Source organism: Balaenoptera physalus, assembly GCF_965194825.1.
Source record: "Balaenoptera physalus genome assembly, chromosome: 13".
In the NCBI taxonomy this organism is placed as follows: Eukaryota; Metazoa; Chordata; class Mammalia; order Artiodactyla; family Balaenopteridae; genus Balaenoptera; species Balaenoptera physalus.
The window spans coordinates 99,552,027-99,576,283 of record NC_138892.1 but is presented as its reverse complement, the minus strand read 5'-3'; the positions used below and the strand labels follow the sequence as shown (position 1 = coordinate 99,576,283).

The 24,257-nt window shown below is 37.6% G+C and overlaps 2 protein-coding genes across 8 annotated transcripts in view; one reads left to right on the top strand and one right to left on the bottom strand.

Moving 5' to 3' along the window:
- LOC309640917 (uncharacterized protein) overlaps positions 1 to 15,197 on the top strand; it is an 81,769-nt gene extending 66,572 nt beyond the window's left edge. For 3 of the 7 annotated variants that reach the window (XM_082420407.1, XM_082420410.1, XM_082420409.1), the window contains 4 exons: positions 1,853 to 1,974; positions 3,650 to 3,682; positions 4,488 to 4,526; positions 6,239 to 15,197. In XM_082420407.1, coding sequence (XP_082276533.1) covers positions 1,896 to 1,974; positions 3,650 to 3,682; positions 4,488 to 4,526; positions 6,239 to 6,519 — 432 coding nt within the window. In that variant the 5' untranslated portion in view covers positions 1,853 to 1,895 and the 3' untranslated portion in view covers positions 6,520 to 15,197. Of the gene's footprint in view, positions 1 to 1,852 lie in introns of all 7 variants that reach the window. The other 4 variants (XR_014252437.1, XR_014252438.1, XR_014252439.1 and 1 more) reach the window with 2 other exon arrangements.
- A 1,020-nt stretch (positions 15,198 to 16,217) lies between these two features.
- On the bottom strand, positions 16,218 to 18,187 carry LOC309640882 (taste receptor type 2 member 50-like). The gene is given in 3 exon segments (XM_082420346.1): positions 16,218 to 17,639; positions 17,641 to 17,734; positions 17,737 to 18,187. Coding segments are annotated over 3 exon segments (831 nt in total). The 5' UTR covers positions 18,176 to 18,187; the 3' UTR covers positions 16,218 to 17,341.
- Between the last annotated feature and the right edge of the window lie 6,070 nt (positions 18,188 to 24,257).

Sequence of the window (24,257 nt, the reverse complement as noted above, 5' to 3'; positions counted from 1 at the left end):
AAATATTTACTAACTTTAAAATTTAACAGTTTAGGGACTTCCCTGCTGGCGCAATGGTTAAGAATCCGCCTGCCAATGCAGGGGACATGGGTTCGAGCCCTGGTCTGGGAAGATCCCACATACCGTGGAGCAACTGAGCCCACGCGCCACAACTACTGAGCCTGTGCTCTGGAGCCGGCAAGCCACAACTACTGAGCCTGCATGCCTAGAGCCTGTGCTCCGCAAAAAGAGAAGCCACCGCAATGAGAAGCCTGTGGACCGCAATGAAGAGTAGCCCCTGCTCGCCGCAAGCAGAGAAAGTCCGTGTGTAGCAACAAAGATCCAACACAGCCAAAAGTAAATAGATAAATAAATAAATTTATTTTTAAAAAAATTTAACAGTTTAATTCAACAGATATTTATTGAGTACTTTCCAGATACCATGTCTTTGTGGAATGCTGGAGATTATAAGATGAATGAGACAAATTTTCTACTCTGAAGGACATTTACAGTCTAATATATATATAACACATGTAGACTGTTATGATAACTATTATAAGATATGTAACAGCTATATCAACAATTTACAAAATTCTTGATTAAATTCTCCCTGATTTGGGGGTTAGGGTCAGGGAGGATTTTATCTTAGCGTGATCAGAAAAGTTGTGTAACTTCTTGAATTTTCATCCAAAGGAAAACAAACCTTTCTTCTATTGAAAACATGTTAAAGAGATAGTTGAATATGAATAATTCTACCCCAATGAGTCTCTACATTTTTTTAATGTTTATTTTTTATTTATTTTTCTTATTAGTCATCCATTTTATACACATCAGTGTATACATGTCAATCCCAATCACCCAATTCATCACACCACCACCCCCACTCTACATTTTTTTTTAACATACTAGTTATAGATCCCTTGATGTCTAAACACATCCAGTGATAAGAAACTAATTTTCCCCTAAAGAACTCAATCTATTGTCTCAGTAATCCCAAGAAACTTATTTTTATGTTATTCTAAGATAATTAAAATTTATCTGAGGAAATTTAAAATTAAATTTAAAATTATCTAAGATAATTAAATAATTATAAGAAATTATTTTACATTATTTTATATTAATTTCAAAATATCCTCCTTTTTAGAGCAATAGCTCTTTTTGTACCTTCCAGAACTATACATGCAAGATCGCTCTTTGTTCTATATAACTAAGTAAAATTATCATACTCAGTCATACTATTTTCTTTCCAAGCTGACCCCCTTAATTCATTCAATGATTGCTTACACAACATTGTTTTCTAACCCACTCATTATTCTGATAATTTTTAGTTTGAAGATTTCACAGTCCATTAACATTATGAACTCGAGTGTATTCTGAATAACTACAGTCTTCTGAGTGTGAAGTTGGTTTTAGTCTCTTACTGGCAACTGCTTTCATTTTTTAAGCCGTGTAAGATAACTTATATTAGTCTTTCTTGACTCCCCCCATTGTTCTTTCATCTTGTAATTATATTTCTGTTATTTAACCTTTCATTTCATAATAACTCGGCTGGCTCACTCTATAGGAAAGGGGCCTGGAGTAATTGACATTTGGACAGCTTGAACAATGTTAGATAGGGTAAGAAAACAGGGAACCATAGTTCTGAACAAAATACTACAAAATAGAAGACAACAGTTAATACTTACAACTAAGAGTTGAGGAGGATGAACAATTATTTTAAAGAATCTGACCAATTTATGGTTTTCCACTGAAGAGCTTGACCAGCCCTTAAACCCAACAGGCTAGCTGAGGCCCAAATGGCAAGTCAGAAACGGGTGAAAGTGTCCAAACCATGGGCTTCAAAGGTGATATTGTTCTTTTTGGTCTTATAAAGCAGTGTGCCTGGGGCTCCTGCAGCATCAGGAGAGAGAGACACCATGGCTTCTACCAAGATGCTGCTGTTCTTGCTCCTGACGGCCTTGCTGGCCCTGAGCTCAGCTCAAGGCACCAATGAAAGTAAGAAGGGGATATGGGGATCATACAAGGGACGATGGGGTTAAGATTCATGTAGAAGAGTAGGGCTGGATTGACCCTTCTCAGAAACTAAGTATTTTACTTCCTAAGAGTAAGTTAATAAAAGAGGAGGCAACATTAGTTTCTGTTTTCCACCAATTGAAAATATCTCTCTGAAAACCTGGGCTTAAGTCCTAAGCCAGCATCTTCATGGTATGAATTTTGCTGTTTTTAAATATATGGACTTTAAATTATTCACTCTGTTTATATAAAAAAGCTCATCTAAATTGAGTGAAAATTCTATAATTCATCTAGATAACTCATTTCTTTAACATCAAACACTTGAACACTCACAAATATTGAGAATTTTGACTGAATTTTCATATAGTTCATCAAAATTTTGACATTAAGTAGGCATTATTAATTTTTTCTCTCCATTACATTACTTACTCTTTTAAAATACTTATAGGTCAGGTGACAACTACTTGGTAGGCCTGCATTTATACTAAATCTAGGGATTCGTAGAAATGGATAATTTCAGGCAATGACGAAGGAATTTATGTATTACAAAAGAAGAAGGTTAATTCTTTCTCAATCGGTGGCTCTTTTAAATAGAGAAGATGGATGGTGTATCTTAATGGTAACAAATATCCAGATACAAAGTTAAAATCCAGGTAATTGTTTAAATGACTGCAAATATCAGACCTTTTGTAAGACAATTGGAAGTTGGAATGAAATTTTATTTACTTATGAAATGTTTGTCTTTATGTAGAAGCAACCTAAGTCAAAAAAATAGAAATATTAAACAAATACACGAAATTCTAATAGATAACCTGAGCTTAAACCTGTTTACACATAGTGAGACAAAGTTGTTGCTCATAGGTAAGGTTAATTCTAAAATGGTAATATTAGATTTCTCTGAAAGACATGTAAGTTTTAATATGGATCTATAAAAGGGTATTTTATGATAAAACTCTTTGAGCCTCAAACTCTGCACTTTGTGGTAGTTTGGATATTAAATGGGGAATAACAGTAAATCTCTGAGGAAAGATTATTTTTTTAAAAAGTATGCACTGGAATTTTGTCTATGCCTGGTCCTGTAAATATATTAATTATTCACTGCAACACTCTGAATTATGAACCTTCACATTTTATGTTTGAAGCGTAACTTTAGAGTTTAAATACTTTGCAGAGCTTACATAATTAGCAGGTGACAAAGCTGTATTATAGACTCAGACCTGTCAGATTTCAAAGCCCATGAATCTTTCCACTTCATTCTGTGACCTCTCTTTTAGCTTTTACTTCATCTAAAATGGCTTGGAATTGTCTTAAATATGTTGAATATTTTCAAGTTTATATCTCCATTCAACACATCAATTCCTTTGCTCCACATCTCTTCTTGTTTCCAAATTGATATCCTTCTTGAGCTCTGTTCCTAATTCACATAGTTCCCAAGTGCAGCACTGCAGTCTAATCAAGTGCCATGCTATGTTTCCCTGAGTATTTCATAAAACATTTGTTTATCAAAATGTGAATGTTTCAAGTAAAAATATAACTTAAAAGATTGTTAAATGTAGGATGCCCCAAAATACCACCAAAACAATCTGTCACTGAGGCAAAGATGAGTTTACTCTTAATCTTTTTTTTTCTCTCTTATTTTTTCCTTTTTAAATCCTAGGTACTGTTTTCGAAGTCTCTCTTGAAGGACCAGGTAAATCTTTGTTCAAGAAAGTATTCCTTTCTTTTTTCTTCAGAACCTTTTTTTGCTTAGTGTTTTGTCTCTTGAAAGCTCTCAAAATTGAGTCTAGAGAAGGGCAAAAAGGAATAACAAATCCATAAGTTTTAGTGATCCTCAGTCTATTGTTAGTTATGAGCCATCTCCTTCCTTTTCACATTGGAATCTCTTGTGTCAGAGATCTAGTGTCTGAACATCAGTAGAACCTGCCGCCCTATTCATTTGTAAATGCTTTTCTCTAAATCCTTTTACAACCAATAGCTAATGAGTGAATAACACAAATTCCTTTACTTTTGTAGGAGCATTAGCTCATGGACATTTAACTAATTTGAATCATAAATATACTATGTAATTTAAAAAGTACTCTAGTTGTTCAATCAATACCTTTGCATCTTATTTATAGCACTAATGATTCATTCCTTTGTTATGAAGCTTTGATATCTGTTTAAATAATAAGCTGTTTGAGAGTAGGTGAAATTTAAAGCTATTATTAGTTGTACATATATCAGATGAAAAATTTGAAATCAGTTTTAATGACGTGTGTGGGAGTGTGTGTAGGAGGAAGGATTTAAGAAAGGAACAGAGTACATGAGAGAGCTAATAAATTATTAGTTATGCCACTAAAGAAGTGGAAGAATTTAGTAAATGAATCAAGCAAAAATTTTGTTGCTTAAAGAAAACCTTTACATGCTTAATGATTTTCCCCAGTTTCTGACTTACCAATGACCCTTCCCTTCAGGTTAGGATGTCCTTTCATACTTCATTCTTATTTTCTTTGCAGAAGCCTCTCAGGAGGAAGAGGAAAGCCTCCAAACGATAAGTGAGTTATTTTGGATTCACTCAACTTATTTAGAATTTTTCTAAATGGATTCTAGGAAGCTCTGGCTCACTGGTCTAATCCAAAATTTCTATGATTTTTTACTTACATTTTAAAAATCACACTTAACCTTTAAAATTTCCTTTCTCAACCATTCCACTATATATATATATAGTTTAATCTTATTAGTTCCACATTGCAGAAGAAGCACAAAAGACAAAAAAAGAAAAAAAAGAAGGAAATGATTTGCTTTAGATTTGAGTTTTCTCAGGCCTAGAAAATACGGTCACTGTTTGCCTTCTGATTTTTTTTTTTTTTTTGCCTAAGTTACCTGGCCTTGGCTGTCTTTATAAGGGCATGCATATTTGAGGATTCCCAAAAGAAATGCTTTGATTATCTACATTCTCTACCCTAACATTAATTCAATAAAATGTACTACTTACCAATAACCATGGCAAGGTCCTATTCTTGGCACGAAGGATACAAAGATAAATGAAGCACTGTTCTTGTCCTTAAGGAACTCAGGATCTAATGGAAGATTTAGCTTGGACATAACAATGATCACTATCAGAAAAGTGGCAAAAGAAAGTATCATGGAAGCTCAGAACAGGGGAGAAAAGGGAAGGCCTCAACAGGAGATGTCATGTGACCTGGACCTTGGAGAGTGGAAGTGTAGGGGAGAGCAGAGTGAAACGCATGGCTAAATCAATACATATAATATTTTCAATGATCTAGGAACACTTAATCCAATAAGGCTGAAGTGAATGTAGGAAGATAAAGTTGAAAATGTGGGTTAGTTCCAGATTGTGAAGGATGCTGTGGATGGCAAACTGAATTTGTAATTTATTCTATGGGCAACAAAGAGATTTGGAACAGAAGAGTGACTCAGCAATTTTTTGTGTGTGAATCTGACAAGAAGGAGTAAGCAGCTTGAGATCACAGGCTGTATCTTTTAAGCTTGGAATCTTAGTGTCTGACATAAGGTGCAATACAGTATACAAGCGTGCAATAAAATATATGTTAAATTCACAAGAGAATGATTATAAGAGTGATGGCCATGAGATCATGAAGAAATAATTGAAAGTTGATGCAAGAGGTGGTGAAGGCTTGGGCTCAGTTATAGGACCAGAAATTTGCAAAAGGAGACAATATAGGCTGGGCTTTACTTTTACTTTCTGTTTGAATACAGACAACAGTCTGCAGAAGGTGACAGAAGAAAGAGGAGAGTGAGTGATACATGATTGCTCTGCTATTGGGAAAGGCAGAGTGGCTGCATAATGTCCCCGCGTTCAATAGATTTGTGTCCAGATATCATGTATTTCTAAAGGCAGATGCAGTGACTCTAATCTGGTGGTTTCTCTCAGACACCATGTGTTATCTGGTAGTTTACAGATGATTTCATGTACACTGCGGCAAGTTCAGGACAGATGGTGGAGTAGAACAGCGGCAGAAACACCAAAAGAGGGGAGATGAAAAACAATGAAAGTAAAAAAGAGGGGAGATGAATGGCCATGTGGCAAACAAGACCTGCTGCCCCTTCTCTTCTAGGTACTGGGCCCTGGTCCGGTCACTACCTAACGCCATTTAAACCAATAATACATTACTTCTAACTAAATTTAGATTACGGTAGTTTCCATACTTGCTTCATTTAATTTTATGGCTGACCTTGCTCTTTACTTGTTCCTTTCTCAATCTGTGTTTTCTTGCCTAAGCAGGTGATGAATCCATTGAAGAAACCCCAGAAGAATCACAACTCAAGCCTCAAGGAGAACATGAAGGTCAACGTGGCAAGAAAGGCAAAAATGGGAAGAAAGGTCATGGTCAGCAGCATAGGCCTTGCAGCCAGAATGTCCAGGGAGGCCAGGAAAGCTCATATAGCAGAGGTGGCCGAGGTGGCCAAGGTTGCAGAGGTGACCAGAATGGCCAGGGAAACCCTGGTGGCCAGAGAGGCCAGCGTGGAAAAGGTGGCCAGGGTGGTCAGCATGGTGACCAGTGACAAGGAAGACCAACTAAAGATGTCCTCCAGTGATTCCCTAGGTATTAATTGTACTTTTATCCACTGATCTAGTGTGTTTCTCTTTAAATTCCTAATTCTCTCTTTTGTTTCTGTCCATTTATCGTTTTTAAATCTTGACTTTAATCCCTCTTAAATTCTTTGTCCAGATTTATCCTTGTCACAAATCTCTTATCTCACACTTACGAATAGAAAAGTCTCCTCCATTCTCATGAAAGCAAGTATTACTTCTACCCTGAGCTTTATTTTCACACCCTTTTCTTCTATTAGCATTGAGCCTTCCCAATTTCCACCTCCCCTCTCTTCCCTTCCCTTCTCTTTCCCCTCCCCTGGCCTCCTCCTGCCTCCTTCTTCTCTTCTCTCTCTTAATGTGATGTCTTGTAATGAGACTATTTAACAGTAGAGATGCCAAGCGTAATTATTACTTCTAATTTTTGTTTCAGAAATTGATAGAGATCTACTGGTGACCATGGACTTTTCAGTGGTCTTGGTATTTCCTTTCTCCAACTTCAAAGCATCAATAAAGTCATCAGCATTAAAGCACTGGCTCTTGTTTTCCTTCTAGGGTCATGGTTCTCAGTAAAGGGACAAGAAGGACAGACTGGGAGATACAAAAACCTGATTGGAATCCAGGTGTTCTGTATTGTGAGGCTTTATAGGTAGCTCAAATTTTAATAATTTTGTTGGACTTAACTACCACAAATATTTCAAAGCAAAACCGTTTCATTCTTGAGACCTGTAAGGGAGTTTTCCAAGTTGAGATTATCAATACACATAGACATTCTCAGCTCAGACAGAGAAAATAATCCTGTAAACTCCCTTGATCTCTGGCAGTCTTTCAACGTATGCGTGTCATATTACTATAGTTCTGCTTATTTCTGGGGTTCGAGAAGGCCCCCAGGACCTGTTAGCCTTCAGCATGCCCTGTTGGAGACAGACTTATCTTTCAGCTGTCAGCCAGACAGGCTTCCTCTTGGTTTAGAGACATACAGATATACTTCACGCACTGCATTTAGCTCATACATGTTGCCTCAACTTATTTCGTCTGCATTTTGCATTTGTAAAAATGGTGTGAAGTAAAATCTGCCAGAAAGTGAATATTATGAGTTGAATGATGTCTCCCAGGAATTCATATGTTGAGGTCCTAATGCCAGTATCTCAGAATACGACCTTATTTAGAAATAGGGCTGTTGCAGATATATTTAGTTAAGATGAGCTCATATGGAAATAGGGTGGGCTCCTCATCCAGTATGACTGGTGTCCTTAAGAAGAGGGAAGATCTGGAGACAGACATGTACACAAGAACACCAAATGAAGATGAAGGCAAGATTGCGGTGATGTAGCAGAAGCTAAGGAATACCAAAGATTGCCAGCAAACCACCAGAAGCTGAGAGGCCAGGAACACATTCTTCTTCACAGCCCTCAGACTGAACCAACACCTTGATCTTGGACTTCTGGTCTGTGAGCAAATAAATTTTGGTTGCTTAAGCCACCCAATTTGTAGTACGTTGTTACAGCAACCCTAGCAAGCTAATAATACAGTGAGAAAATTTACTTACCAGATGTTTTAAATGAATGAGCATATATAGACTAATTACAACACACTATTCCATCTACCTCCAAAGCCTCTGAGTAGAGACCAACAGAGAGAGGTGTTACAGGGAAGCATCCCTCAGCTGGTGGGCTCAGTACAGTCAGGCTAGGAATTGTGCCTAACTGAGAAGTTCTTTGTTTCTCTGAGTGTTAAAATTTGTTTATACCTCCTATGGGGAGTCACGCATGTGAATGTAGGTGGACCAAGCAGATTGACTACAAAATTAGGTGAAGATAAAAATGAAAGCTCTAGTGGACATTTCTAGCAAGCACGTAAGTAGTTTGCTTTTAGTATTAGTATGAATGAAGAATTTACAGGCTAAGGTAACAGAAACAGAAATTAAACATATTTAATTCTGTTTATTCCCACATTCACTACCAGGTTCAGTTCTGGAATCAGATCTAGACCTGGCCTTTTCCTTGGAAGCAGAATTAATCTCTGGTTGTTCTGGCTTTCTCAGTATCCTCATTGACTTTCTTTTGAGTTTCTGAAGTAATGTGATCATTCTGCAGATGGAATTTCACAATGCAAAATGTATGAAAATATACAAGCCTGAGGAGAGGAACATTTGGAAATGACTTGGGTGAGGATTCGGGAAGAAATTAGCAGCTTTTTCTTTACCGCGCAAGCAGGGTAGCAGTCCCATTTGTGATCTTTTCCCATTTTCCACTATTTATTGAAAGCATGGGAGAAAAAAGTAAAAAATAAAAACCAATCAACCTCATAACACTAGACATTAAAAATAATTGACAGTAATTTACTAGATAATGAGTTGCTATCATTTGAATCAAAATACCGGACAGTGAAGCTCATAGTTTCATACCCAAATCAATACAGTTTTGCATAACACAAGCCTAGCAAACAGGCAAGGATGTTCATAAGTAAACTATGTAACGTCATGGGTTTTTCTCTTTCTTTCTTTCTTTTTTTTCCAGAAAGATATTCCAAAACTTGGCTTTCCTGGTTAAAAACTGCATGCTTAGCAATATTATCTTGAGTTCAGAGCTCTACTCCCCATTTCTTCTCTCTGAACGTCATCTGAAAGAGCAGTCTTGCAGCCCACCAGAGGGAGCCTCCAGTTTCCTCGCATTAAAATCAATCTCTTGATGAAGAGGTAGCCCTCCTCCTAAGACAAAACTTTATGTTAACCAATTTATATCCCAGTTTGAAGTATTGGCAAAGAAATGATCATGCTATTCCACTCTCCAAAAATCTTTTTTGTTGCCCACAAAATAAATTACAAATTCAGTTTGCCATTCACAACATCCTTCGCAGTCTGGAACTAATCCACCTATCTCCGAGAGTTTTATCTTCTTGAATTCACTTCAACCTTACTGGATTATTCAGTGTCCCAGACCATTGAAAATGTGATGCTATATGTATAGATTTAGCCATTTCACTCTGCTTTCCCCCAAGCCTCCACTCTCCAAGGTCCAGTTCACATGGCATCTCCTGGATGAGGCCTTCCCTTTTCTCTCCTGCTCTGAGCTTTCCTAATACCTCCTTTTGCCACTTTTCTGAAAGTCATCACTGTAATATCCAACCTAAATCTACCATTAGATCCTGAGCTCCTTAAGAACAGGAACAATGTCTCATTTACCTTCATAGACTCAGAACCAAGAATAGGGACATGCCAAAGTGATTTTTTAAGGACAATAAAGACAATGCAGAAATTATTGATTTGCACATGTTTGACCACCGGGGCTTAATTATATGATCCTAACTGGAACAGAGGGATGCTCCCTAAAAGTGAATTTCTTCTGCCATACTTAGAGTTCTAAGCAGCAAATTTCTAGCAGTTTTGGAATAGCCCTTCCCCCCAACCCCCCACCCCTGCCACATTTAAATGCCAGTCACAGAGAGGATTCTACTACCCAGTCATTTCTTAAGGATAAAAGTGGGCATTTGTATGTAAATTTTAGTTACGTGTTTTAAATCTTACAATACAGATGTTAAATACAGTCAGCCTGTATTTATCTTGTATTTGTAGGTTCCACCTGCAGATGCAACCAACCCCGGCTTGAAAACATTTGAAAAAAAAATTCCAGAAAATTCCAAAAAGCAAACTTGAATTTGATGCATGCTGGCAGCTACTTATATAACATTTACATTGTATTTACAACTGTTTACATAGAATTTACATTGTATTAGGTATTATAAGTAATCTAAAGACGGTTTAAAGTGCAGGAGGATGTGTGTAGGTTATATGCAAATATTATGCCATTTTGTATAAGAAACTTGAGGATCCGTGGATTTTGGTATCTGCGATGGGGGTGGGGGGATCCTGAAACCAATCCTCTTGGATACTGAAGGGCGACTGTACCAGATTATCTGGATCTTTTCTGTATATTTAGAGATCCTAATCAGATTTAGGGAAGAATTTTCTTCACACACGGTGATGACGGGCCTGCACTGAGACTCACAGTTGGTTATCTGTACATGTTTTGTCTTCTGCGATGGAGCCGTACGGTTGGTTCCAAAGCAGGCAGAGAGATGACAGTCACCAATAGTGTCTGCCCAGAGAGGCAAGAATTAGACTGACCAAAAACCTGATCATTCACACCTTACTATGCAAGAACTGCTGTCTGAAGCCAAATCTGTGTGTATTTCTATGTGTATTTCTAGTTTTCTGGCACCCAACTAGTACCTGTCTTTCAACATTTACTCAAAACGTGAATGGTTGAAGACAAAAGCTTGCTGATCTAGTAGATAAGTCATTCTGTCCACCTGAAACTTAAGAGCCTTCAATGCTGTGTTCTGACAGATACTAAGTACATCCGTCCCAATTTTATTCTTGAGAACTAGGGAGATAACCACAGGTAGGTATTTGGACCCTCTGGAAGCACTGAAGAATTTGTCCCCCCTAAGCCTCCATTCTCACTGTAAGATGATGATGACATTTTTGTTGCTCTGGTATTAGCGTCAGGTCAAATTCTATATTTAATAGCTCTCAAAATATCTAATTTCCCCTCTTTCCCCAATTCAAAACTACTCTCTCAAATGAGCACAGTCCCCTTTGAGGAGGGTTGAAGGTTGTGAAAACACCTGCCATGAAAACTTGCAGTGGCTTTGCAAGGTTATTTCTCAATGAAAAACAGCCTCCTCTTCAATGGACTTTTTGTGAAGTGACTCAGAGCTGGAAGCTTGAGAAGGAATAATGACTTTCTATTGCAGTGACTTCTTGGCATTTCATTTTTTCTTACATAATTCAAGAAGTACCTTATTTGACTGTGTATCTGCTCGAATCCTAGGAATACCACTTATATTAGTTCTCACCACAGATTCCTCTGAATCAATGTATGGTGACTAGCACTCTGGCTGGACGTGCTGTCCAATATGGTAATGATGGTTAAGTGCTGCAACTGACAATTCCAATGTACTCATTGACACTAAGGAGCCCAGCAGCCTGGGCAGCCTCTCCCACCAGCCAATTCTGACCTACAGAGAACATCCCATCACTGAGTTCTCAGTGATGCCAGCGCTCCCCTCACCAGAGCATTCATTACTGCCTCAGGGAAAGGAATATCCTCAGGGATCTCCTGCGGAACATAGGTAGGTGGTGGGTTCTTGGATTTTATCTAGTCAATCCTTTCTGACATTACTATATTCCTGAACTTTCTGATTTTTTTTAGTACCCTGTCCAGAAAATTGCAGCAACTCCACCTTATACAGAGGCCATCATTGTGTCCAAGCTATAAACCCACAGACCCAAGAATATCAATATACCCCAAGCATAAGAAACAAAACAAAAATACACCAAGACATATGATAATCAAATTTCTCAAAAGTAGTTTTAATGGGAAAATATTAACATTAGCCAGAGAAAAAGATGCTATGTTCAGAGGAACAAATAAGGATGATAGATTTCCCTTCAGAAATAGTGTGAGCAAGAATTTGCTGTAGCAACATCTTTAAAACACTCAAATAGGGAAAAACCCCAATACTTCTCAACCTAGAATACCCAGACAAAATATTTTTCAAAACTGAAGGAGAAATTTAGACTTTTTCAGACATAAAAAAACAAAGGGAGGCGCAGTGGTTAAGAATCCTCCTGCCAAGGCAGGGGACATGGGTTCAATCCCTGGTCCAGGAAGATCCCACATGCCGCGGAGCAACTAAGCCCGTGCTCCACAACTACTGAGCCTGCCCTCTAGAGCCCGCAAGCCACAACTACTGAGGCTGCGTGCCACATCTACTGAAGCCCGTGCACCTAGAGCCCATGCTTCGCAACAAGAGAAGCCACTGCAATGAGAAGCCTGTGCACCACAACGAAGAGTAGCCCCCGCTTGCCACAACTAGAGAAAGCCCATGCCTAGCAATGAAGACCCAAAGCAGCCAAAAATAAATAAATAAATAAAAACAAAGGGAATGCACACCCGCGACCCACACTACAAGAAATCTTAAAGGACTTCCTCCAGGCAGAAAGAAAATAATACCAGATGGAAATAAGAATCAACACAAAGGACTAAATAGTATTATATATGGAACTACATGGGTAAGTATATAAGATCCTTCTTTTTAAAAATCTTTTTTTAAGATAATTGTCTAAAAACAACAACGGATGGTGGATTTTGGGGTTTTTTTTAATATTTATTTATTGGTTGATTGATTTTTGTCTGCATTAGGTCTTCATTGCTGTGCGCGGGCTTTCTCCAGCCGCGGCTAGCGGGGGCTACTCTTCGTTGTGGTGCGTGGGCTTCTTATTGCTGTGCTTTCTCTTGTTGCAGAGCACGGGCTCTAGGCGCACAGGCTTCAGTAGTTGCAGCACACGGGCTCAGTAGTTGTAGCTCACGGGCTCTAGAGTGCAGGCTCAGTATTTGTGGCACACAGGGTTAGTTGCTCCGTGGCATGTGGGATCTTCCTGGACCAGGGATTGAACCCATGTCCCCTGCATTGGCAGGCAGATTCTCAACCACTGTGCCACCAGGGAAGTCCTGATGGTGGGGTTTTTAATATATGCAAAAGTAAAATATATGATAGCATGTTTTTCTAGAATAAAGTAGCTAATAATAATGATAACACTTTAAAAATAGGATATGATAAACAGGAAGAGAATATATAGTTAAATTCTTCTACATTGCACAGTGATGTTAACACCACCCAAGAAAAAAAAAAAGAAACTCACCATATGCCTCTTCCTGATCACACCACCTGGTTTACTCCCAAACAGAACCCACCATGCTTTGTGGAAGTAATTTCTATCATTTTCTTTGTTGTTTTACTACCTAAATATGATTTCTAGGTATTATACATGCAGACTTTGGAGATATTGCAGGTTCAGTTCCAGACCACAATAAAGCAAGTATCGCAATAAAGTGAGTCACAATAAAGTGGTTTTAAACTAAAACCAATAAAGTTGGTTTTCCAGTGCATAGAAATGTTATGTTTACACTATACTGTAGTCTGTAAAGGGTGCAATTAGTATTATGTCTAAAAAAATGTGCATACCTTAACTTAAAAATACTTTATGGCAAAAAAAATATTCATCCTCATCTGAGCCTTTAGTAAGTAGTAACACCAAAGATCACTGATCACAAATCCCCATAACAAATACTATAATAATGAAAAAGTTTGAAATGTTGTGAGAATTATCCAAGTGTGACACAGAGACATGAAGTGAGCAAGTACTGTTGGAAAAATGACGCTGATAGACTTGCTTGGTACAGGGTTGCCACAACCTTCAATTTGTTAAAAAAATGCAATAAAGTGAAACACAATAAATTAGGCATGCCTGTAGTTTAATTGTGCCAGCAATTGGATTTTAGGGGACTGGAATTACTTATGTTGTTTTATTTTCAAGGGAGTGCACGGGGAAGGTCGAGTTCCTTTTATTTAAAATTTCATTTTATGTGAAACAATCATCCATACGGTGGTATGTAATTGTGGTTTATTTTTGTTGTTGAATAGTGTTCAACTGGATGAATTTAGCACATTTTATTGATCCATTCTACTGCCGATGGAATATACCCTTATCATCAATGCTGTTATAAATATCCTTATACGTGGACCCTGGTGAATATGTAAGCATCACTTTTTAATCTTTATTAAAAGTATTTCATAATTTTAAGATTATTTAGGATAAATTCAGGATATCTATTCTTTATGACTCTCCATAAAAATCCAGTATGCCAATTTAATCAAGTTATTCAGTAAATCATTCCCAAAATGGAGGTTAGCATCTGATTTACATTATTAAAGATGAGCATTATCAGTAAGTTTTTTTTTTATTTCTGTATAATCTCCCATTGTATGTTTCTACTATCATTTGTCTACTTTTTGTCATGTATATTTTCATTGTTTCCAGATTTTTGCTATCACAAAAATTGCTACTGTGAACATTGTTTTATATATTCTTCTGCACAAATTTGTAAACAGTTATTTAACACCCATAATTGGTAAATTAGGGATATGTGAATATTAAGGTAATGGTAACTACTTTCCTAAAGTACATACATCAATTTAGACTCTAACCAAAATGTATTAAAGGTTTCTTTAATCCACATCTTCTCCATTATTTGGTATTATCAGGCTCCTTGTTTGTTGACAGTATAGGGGATATAAAAATGGTGTTCACTGTGGTTTAAATTTGCATTTCCCCAATTAATAATTATGTTGAGAATCTTTCCATAAATTTATTTAATAAGCATGTTTGTCTTCCATGTAGCACTTAGTCTTATGATTTTTTTCCCATTTTTATACTGCATTGTGTTCTTGAATCTAGAAAAATGGTACAGATGAACCTATTTGTAGAGTAGGAATAGAGATGTAGATGTAGAGAACGGACATGTGGATATAGTGGGGGAAGAGGAGGGTGGGATGAATTGGGAGATAAGGTTTGACATAAATACACTATCATGTGTAAAATAGCTAGTGGGAAGCTGCTGTATAGCACAGGGAGCTCAGCTCGGTGCTCTATGATGACCTAGATGGGGGGAAGGGAGGGAGGGAGGTCCAAGAGGGAGGGGATATAGGTATACATATAGCTGATTCACTTCATTGTACAGCAGAAAGTAACACAACATTGTAAAGCAATTTTTCTCCAATAAAAAAAGAAAAAGAAAAAAAATAGAGAGGAAAAAAGAATGACACGAACAAGCTACACCATGCTTCTAAATGGAGAAAATTCTTTTTGTTTTACAGTAACTTGTTGCTATTCCAATTTAAGTGTGAACAAGTGCCCTCCCACTTCCACATCCTCAAGTCCATGTTCTTCTTTCCGGGCTATAAAGTGACCACATTTCCCAGCCTCCCTTACAGATGTTTGTAGCAATGTGATCAAAGTCTGAACAATGTCATGTAAGTGAAAATTATGGGCATTATTTTTAGGCCTGTCCCAAATAATCTCCCCATGCACAGTCCTCCCTATGCCTTTTTCTCCCTTGTCTTGAATGGAAATAACTCCAAGAAATCTTAGAAGCCCCATGTTAAAGATGGCAAACTATTGATCAGCCTGATTCCCTGGATAACTGCCTAAAAAAGGCTGCCAGACATATCAGTGCTCTTAAAAGAGCAATATTAAATGTACATTGTGTTTGAGTCACTATATGCTTGGGAGCCTATATGGGGTAGCAGTTCGTCTACCCAGTCTAATGCAGAAATTGGAATTAAGAGTATGTAGATTTGTGCAGAGGCATTTGAATCGTGAAGAAACAGAACTAGTAAATCCATGTGACCCACAGAGTTTGTGATGAGTTTCATTTTCATTGGTTTCCAGTCCTTATACTTTATTCATCCATTTAGTGACCAGAATATATCATTTGGACAGACTCTTCTATAGACTTACTTTTATGTCCAGGGAGGGGGCAGGAAACAAGATAAACATGATCCCCGCATTGTAGGGCTTATATTCTGCTGGGGCAGACAGATAATTAAAAACAATGAATAAATCAGATGTGGAAATGATTTACCTTAAGGTTTAGATAATGCTGTTACAATTTCCTAACTAAGAATTAATATAGACATATAAATTCAGTTGTCGAACAAGGCTATACATTTCTTTCCTGTAGTGAAACTTGCTATCAATACTATGTCAACCCACTTTCTGTTTCAGCATTGTCCAGAAGATTATAATAAAACAGATCTTGAAGACATTTCCTATAATTATTACATAGATATCACAGATACCACTTTAATACATGCAGAAAAATCACTGAATCATGTACTATAATTTTGTACTACTGAATGTATTTTTAAGATAGGGAAGATCTGAGACTTCTTGTCTGAAGTTTAAAAGGAATTTTTAGGTAGCAAAATGGAGGAGATGATAATTCAGAGGCCCAAAGGTGGTTTGGGGGAAAATAAATAATTTGACATCAGATATCAACTTCAAAAAAGGTCTTCTTAATTAAAAAGTGTAAAAAATGACTTTCCTAACTGCATGTGGAAATATAGCAGCATTGAAAACAAGTCATGATTATTATTTTCCTCTTCATCCCTGTAACAGAACTTGATTTTTTCCTAAGTTTTTTGTCTACATATATTAAATCTAATATTCCTCAGTAGAGCTGATTGTACACATATGTAAAATTTATCTAAATATAATTGTTACTCTTGAATTTTATTGTAGGCATTCTTTTCCCAACAACATTGCTAATTACTCTCTATTAACCATGAAGGAAGTATTCATGATGGGATAACATCTATCCCAAATATACATCCTCAATGTCTGATTTAGAATTGAAAGTCATTACCATACGAACAACTGGAGGCTCAAACAATAAAATCCAAACACACTGTGGTACTAATTAGAGTGGAAAATAGCAATGATTTCTTGAGATAAGTTGTCAGTTCTTTAAAATTCATAACATAAATTTTTCAATTGGAAGGTGATAACACAGAACATGTATGTGAAACACACATTGCTTCATTATCCCGAGGAATTTCACACAATATTTTGTAAAATTAGATTGCTTACCAGGAAAATATTGTTTAATGGTGTGGTAATCTTATATCTTATATCTTTCGTAAACACACACCTATACACTTTTTGTGATAAGCTTAGGTAAAAGATTTTTCTAGGTAAACCTTTGGACATTACTCAATTATATACACATTTTTAAAAAGCAATAGAAAGTATAAAACATTATAGACTTCATCCCTTAATTTTCTGCTAGAAGACATATGTTTCCACTTATTTCCTTTCTTTCAGCCAGCATCTTGGCTGCCACGGAAATGACAAAAAGGCCTGTGTTAATTTCCTGTTTCCCCAAATCAGGATAAATGAGTGGACTGAAGGACAACTGGTTCCAAGAGTGTGGAAAAGCATGAGGACCATTCCTTCTGCAGCTCATTAGGACTCCAAACTGATACGATTAGAGCCAGGAAGTAAATGGCAAATAGCAAAAGAATGGAGATGACAGTTTGCGTGGCTTTTATATGGACCTTGGTGCTGGGATCTTGGGATCCTTTGCCATTGAACTGCATCTTCCGGAGATGTTTCCACAGGGAAAAGATTAGCAGCAGAAAAGTTGTCAGGGACATAGTAAAGGGTGTGAGGTTTGTTAGCGTGAAGAGTCAAATTTGAAAGGTGTAAAATGTCCCTCAATTTGGTCTTCTGAGTGATATTTCTTTCGTGTTCATTTGTCTGGATAGCCTCATTTATGCTACCACCACAACTTGAAAAACCAAAACGAAAGAAGTCCCCAACATCAGCATGAGAACTACACTTCTAACTCTCCACTTCAGGTGAAGAAAAATTAGGCTGGAGAAATTGGTTATCTTGAACAAATAAAATATGCTGAGGCTAGTAGCAAGCCAGATGCTATAATGGTTGCTTACTGTCCAGGCAACATAAACAATAATTCTTACTTTTAAACTATGTAGAACTGGATTAAACATAATTAAATACCAATTTAGTAAAATTACCCAGAGCAAACCAATTCTGGAGACTGCCAGAGCAGTTAGAATTCCATCAGCTGAAGAGACCTTTTGTCTCTTGACCCAGTCAATGCAGTTCACCAGTGCTATGAAGCCATTGGCAAAATTTCCCAGAACAAATTCTGTCATTACTAGAATGGAAAAAATGTTCAGTAGTAAAGTTAACATGTCTAGAAAAAAAAAGAACCAAGTCTTAACATCACTGTTGTGATTCCTTCCATATTCTGACCTTAAATTCTTTGTGCACCTGATTTCTGCATGTGCAGTGAAATTCTTGTTTCTTTTAAATTCCGTGATGAATGTCAAGCAGGAAAGCACCAGGAAATAATAATGGAAGAGCTCAATGCTGTCTTGATGATAAACACTGTTATTCCCTAAAAGCTCAAACTGGCCCTATTCATACACTGTGTCCTTGCCGTGGGATGGATTAATTCATAACTGATGTTGAGGTGAAAGATGAATTCTCATTTGCCAGCATGCAAATAAGGACATATTGTTTTGCAACTTTTCCCCTGTATAACCTTGCCATAATTTGTGTTCATCAACTTTAGTTGTTAGTGAGCAAAATTTTAAAACCCAATATATAGAATGTACAGTGAAAGCCTAAACTATTAGATGGAGCTTGGTCATAACAAGGCTCAACATCACCAGGATCAAAATCACCAGATCGTGAGTTGATGTGTAATACAAAGTCTATAACGCAAAACAGACACCTAATATAGTTATGGAAACTTTCTTTTGTTAGATGGAATGAGGGACTTTTTGTAAATTTTAAATGTGGAGTAAAGGGTGAACATTGGGGAGCTGAATAATTCAAGTGGGAAATATTGGACAATTGCCACTATTTTAAGTCACCCAGGAAATGAATCCTATTCCTGGAACCATGCTTTATGAGATCTAGCTCTCATTTTAGAAAACTAAATTGAAATACTTTCCCAGCCTGCCTTGAAATTACAAAATCTGCCACTTCAACCAAAGAAAAAGAAGATGAAAAAAGGTGGCTATCGTCAGGAGAGAGAAGATGCTGAGGCAGGTGTCAAACCAGACACTGAAGTGGTTGATCATTATGCAAAACAGAATATTAATTTTTCCAGTTTGACCAATGTTATGTGAATCTGCAGAGAGCACCAGTAGAAATTAATCAGTGAGTACCATGATTAAGAAACATATTCTGGTTATGGATAAGCTGGTAAGAATGAAGTTAATGAAGTTGATTTTCCTGTGTCTCACCCAGTTGGTACAGTTCATTATTCCAATCAATCTATTTCCCCAAATACCGATTATGAATTTCACAGATTAAAAAAAACAAAAAGACCTAGTCCTGTGCGCTTCACATTTTTTCTGAGTGAAAAACTACCATCCCAAATACTACTACTGATGAATTAATGGACTGAAAACTAATAGTCTTGAGGTGCTTTTTTGTTTTTATTGTGGCTTCCATTCCTTTCTATTTCAATAAACACCAGCTTCTATTATCACACTGGTCCTCAGCTAACATTGTGAAAAACATTTCAGTTCCTCTAAAATGTCTTAGTTCGTGATTTCCCTGCCAACAAGTATAGATATTTCTTCTTTTATAGTAATGTCTGCTGTGACTTATCATGTTCTAATACGTATGAAAGAATATAGTTTGCTTAGATGCTAATCGGGAAAGATTCTCTTCCAATGTTTCACCTCTGCCCTTCCCTAAAATGCACCATAAAAAAGGATGAAAACCCCCAAGTAGGAGTTTCTAAGATCCATTTGCAGAATTAAAATTGTTGTAGAAAACTGAATTTAGGGATGAAATTTTATCATCATTATAATCAGCAGCATCATTGTCTATAGTACTAAAAAAGAAAACAAATCAAAAGCACCGATAATTCAACTCTACCTAGGCTGAAGGAAGGTAGGTGACTGCAAATAATTCATAAATTAAAAAAACTTGGTACAAATGAATCTCAGTAATTGAAGTTTAAAAGAAATGTATTATTTTTACCAGAATAATCTTTATTTTGATGATTACAGTAATAGTAATCAATATTCTCTAGATATGTGCCTATATATTACAAGGTATTTTTGTCTTTGACATCACATTTGCTTCTCAATAGCATCATTTAGTAGAGATAGAAGACCATTCTATTTTGAAAAATGTGTAACCTGGAGATTACAGAATTTAAATAGTTTGCTCAAGATCATGTAGGCTACCGGTGACACATCAGATCTTAAATGAGGTCTTTGAGCAAGAGTAGCACCTTTACATTCCTACTATATTGTTTCATCCAAACTGACACAGGGTTCATGTGTGAGACCCTAGAAGTTGGAATGGGGATGTATGGGTAGATTTCAAAGAATCTGAGGGATCTTGAACCCCTCAATTTTACTGAGCCTTTGTCAGATGAAGCATCCTCCCTCCCTTCACTGAGGAGGTTAGTCTTCCCTTGCCTTGAAAATCTGTAATGACTTCTCCTGAGTTGGATGCCTTGTGGAGGAATGCTGACCCTCCTCAAGACATAGCCCTACCTCCTCTTCCTCCTCTTAGTGCTTCGACCTACAATCACACTTAACTTCCAGCGCACAAATGATAAAGTACAAAGTGTAATGCATGAGAAGGTAAAATACACACCAAAAGAATTGTAAAATTTTGTAAATTTTATATCAACACACACCTGAAGAGTATGAGTGGGAATGGATCTTAAAGATGAGAGGAATTAAAAACTGCAAGAGGCCAGATATAAAAATATGGGCCACTAATAGATATTTTTTAAAATGCCAAACGAGAGAGTCAAACAGTAGTCTGTGGGCAAAGGAAAATACTGCAATTTTTTTCCTAGTTTAATATCAATATAGAAGTGATATAAAAACCAGTATAAAGTAATTTTTTGATTCTAAAAAATTCATATATGGTACTCAATACAACTAATTCTGGATATAAATTCCTTAGGATAAAGTCACCCAAGGAAATCTGATACTTGAGCTAACTAATGCAATTTATGAGTACTCTCAAACAATTTTCTAAAATTCCTGTAAGGAATTCTCCTAACTCAATCATCAGCAACAATATTGCGCAAATCAACGGAAATCCCTGAAGAGAGAAAAATGCTAATCTCTAAGGATACAGTTAACAGTTTGCTTTGCTTTGTTCCATATCTTGTACAGTGTGGCACATATGTGATGCTTTACTGTAGTTTTAATCTAGAAATCCTTCAGACAAGTTGCGGCAAAACATCTGTATTAACATATGCACGTTGTTGTGCCTTTCAAACAGCTGTGCTAATACAAGCAAGAACACTCTATGAGCACTGATGATAGAAAGGCTGAATTCCATTTGCTTATCATGTGAATGTGAATAAGAGTAACTTGCACTGATTTGCAATTTTCTTTTTGCCCTAAGGTTAGGTCATTGCATCCAAATACCAGCTTTCAGAATTTCCACTCACAAAAAAACAGGTTGGGGCTTCCCAGGTGGCGCAGTGGTTGAGAGTCTGCCTGCCAATGCGGGGGACACGGGTTCGAGCCCTGGTCTGGGAGGATCCCGCGTGCCGCGGAGCGACTGGGCCCGTGAGCCACAACTGCTGAGCCTGCGCGTCTGGAGCCTGTGCTCTGCAGCGGGAGAGGCCGCGATAGTGAGAGGCCCGCGCACTGCGATGAAGAGTGGCCCCCGCTTGCCGCAACTGGAGAAAGCCCTCGCACAGAAACGAAGACCCAACACAGCCAAAAATAAAGAAATAAATTAAAAAAAAAAAAAAAAAAAAAAAAAAAAACAGGTTGAAAACTTGCCAGTATAACTCATGATACAGAGGCTTACATGTGGATTTTCTCACTTGAGGCAAAACCAGGGAAGCATACAGAAGCCTAGAAAAATGCTAACAAGTGTTTTCTAGAATATCCTAAAGCAATTAAATTTTAAAAAATCAAAACTAGAATTCACTGTGAAACACTTAGAGAAGAGGAAAGCAGTTTCAGAACAAAGGCAGAGAGGTGCAAAGTAATTGTTTAGTACAACTGCTGGTGCTGATGTCTGGTTTTTAGGGGAAGGACTGTGTACCTATTATTTAAATGTAAATATTCATGAAGAGAATAGAAACCACAACCATCTAAATTATTCTTTCCCACTCTAACTTTCAACTCTCTAGTTCACCTGGTTATAATTCCTGATGACTTCTATTATGTTCTTGAGGTAAGACTGAAACCACACTCCTTCGGATAGGACTCGGACCCAGTTGTGCCTCAGGTGGGACTTGAACCCACAATCCCTGGCTTAGGCGCAGACTCGAACCCACAGTCTTCCAGCTGAAACCTCACACCTGGTCTCAGGACTTAATGAAGCTCAGGTTCTTTGTCTCAGTGCAGAAGGAATTCAGTAAGAGGCAAAGTGATAGGTAAGAAGTAGATTTATTAATACAGGACGCTTGTGAAGGATACAAGTGGGCAGGCAAGAGAGCTCTGCCCCAAGTACTAAGTGGGCTACATTTTTATAATCAAAGGAAAGTGGGGTGCATGAGGATGGCCATGTCCCAGGTCTCAGGTGAGTTCCTGGGATGGGCCACCAAGTGACAGTCCTTGGCTTCGCACAGGAAAGAGATCAAGAGTGAGCCATAGTAAAGTGAAAGCAGAGATACACGTTCCACAGGCAGATCGTTGTCCGTCTCAAAAGGCAAGAGCAGCCCTGGTAGAAACACACTCTACAGACAGAGTGTGGGCCGTCTCAGAAGGTGAGAGCGGGCCTGGGAGATACACACTCCATAGACTGAGAGTGGGCCGTCTCAGAAGGTGAGAGGCCCTGGGATGCAAGGGTGGTTAGTTTTTATGGGCTGGTAATTACATAGGCTAACAGGTGGGAGGATTATTCCAATGATTTTGGGGAAAGGGCATGGATTTCCAGGAACTGGGCCACTGCCCAGTTTTTGGCCTTTTATGGTTAGCCTCAGAACTGTCAAGGTACCTGTGAGTGTGTCATTTAGATGCTAATGAGCTTATAAATGAGGGTCAAGGTCTACTGGAAGTCGAATTTTCCACCTTCTTGAGCTTAGTTGGTTCTAACCAGTTTTCATCATATCTTCAATGGCTATGTCATTCTTTTAAAGGTTGTACCCTGCCCTCTTCCCTCCTGTCTCAAGTTGGTGTACCAGTCACACAGTTGGTTCAATGTATAGAAATAAAGATAGTCTTGGACATGGTAAATGTGCTCAGTTTGGCTGCAGTTGATCTGCCAATTAACTATAGTAGATGAATAGGTAAATATTCTGGAATTTAACCTGTCCTTTTTAGAAAAAGTTTATACAAAGAACAGAAAACAAGTGTTTAGATAATACATAAATATAGATTAGATTGGATAATTCTGGAGGTCAGAAGCCTGACATGGGTCCTATTGGGCTAAAATGAAGGAGACCTAAAATCAAGGGCTTGGCAGGTATGCATTCCTTCTGAAGGCTTTAGAGGAGAATCCACCCTAGACTTTTCCAGCCCCTAGAGGCTGTCTGCATTCCTTAGCTCACGGCCCCCTTTTTTCTTCAAAGCCGGCAATCATGTTCCTCTGATCTCTGCTTCCATCTTCCCATCTTCTTCATTCATTCTGACTCTCCTGTCTCTCTTCCAATTAAAAGGACCCTTGTGATTCCAATGGGCCCACCTGGATAATCCAGGATACTATCCACATTTCAAGGTCAGCTGACTAGCTGCAATCTTAATTAATTCCATCTGCAATCTTAATTCCACCTTGCCTTGCAACATAACATTATGCGCAGCTTCTAGGGATTAAGATGTAGACTGTTGAGGGGCCATTATTTAATCAATCACAGGAGGGAAGGCTGTTAACTGTAATAAAAAATAACGTCATTGATAGTCTACCTACATGAGTTGAATATAGGGGTCATATTCTGTCAGGCATGTGACTGAATTCATTTTATTGTTACTAATGAGATTGAGAACAAGTATGCTCATTTTCAAGACTTATCTTTGACAGAGCTGTCATGTTCATCTAAATCTAGCCACACAAGAAGGGGCCCTATCCCTGGAATTTTCAGTTGTGTAAGCCATAAGTCTGTTTGAATTTGCTTTTCCCTTACCTAAAACTTAAATATCTCTCACCAATATAAGGAAATCCACACCCTGCAGTTCCATTTAAACGTTAACAGTTACGTAGTGAGATAGACTTACGAAACTCTGCCCAGTTTGGTTCCTGATAAACAATCACTTTTACCTAAATTTAGAGTTAATATTGTGTGATGAAAAGTGCAAAGATTTTGGAGGTAAGATTTTCCTGGGCTTA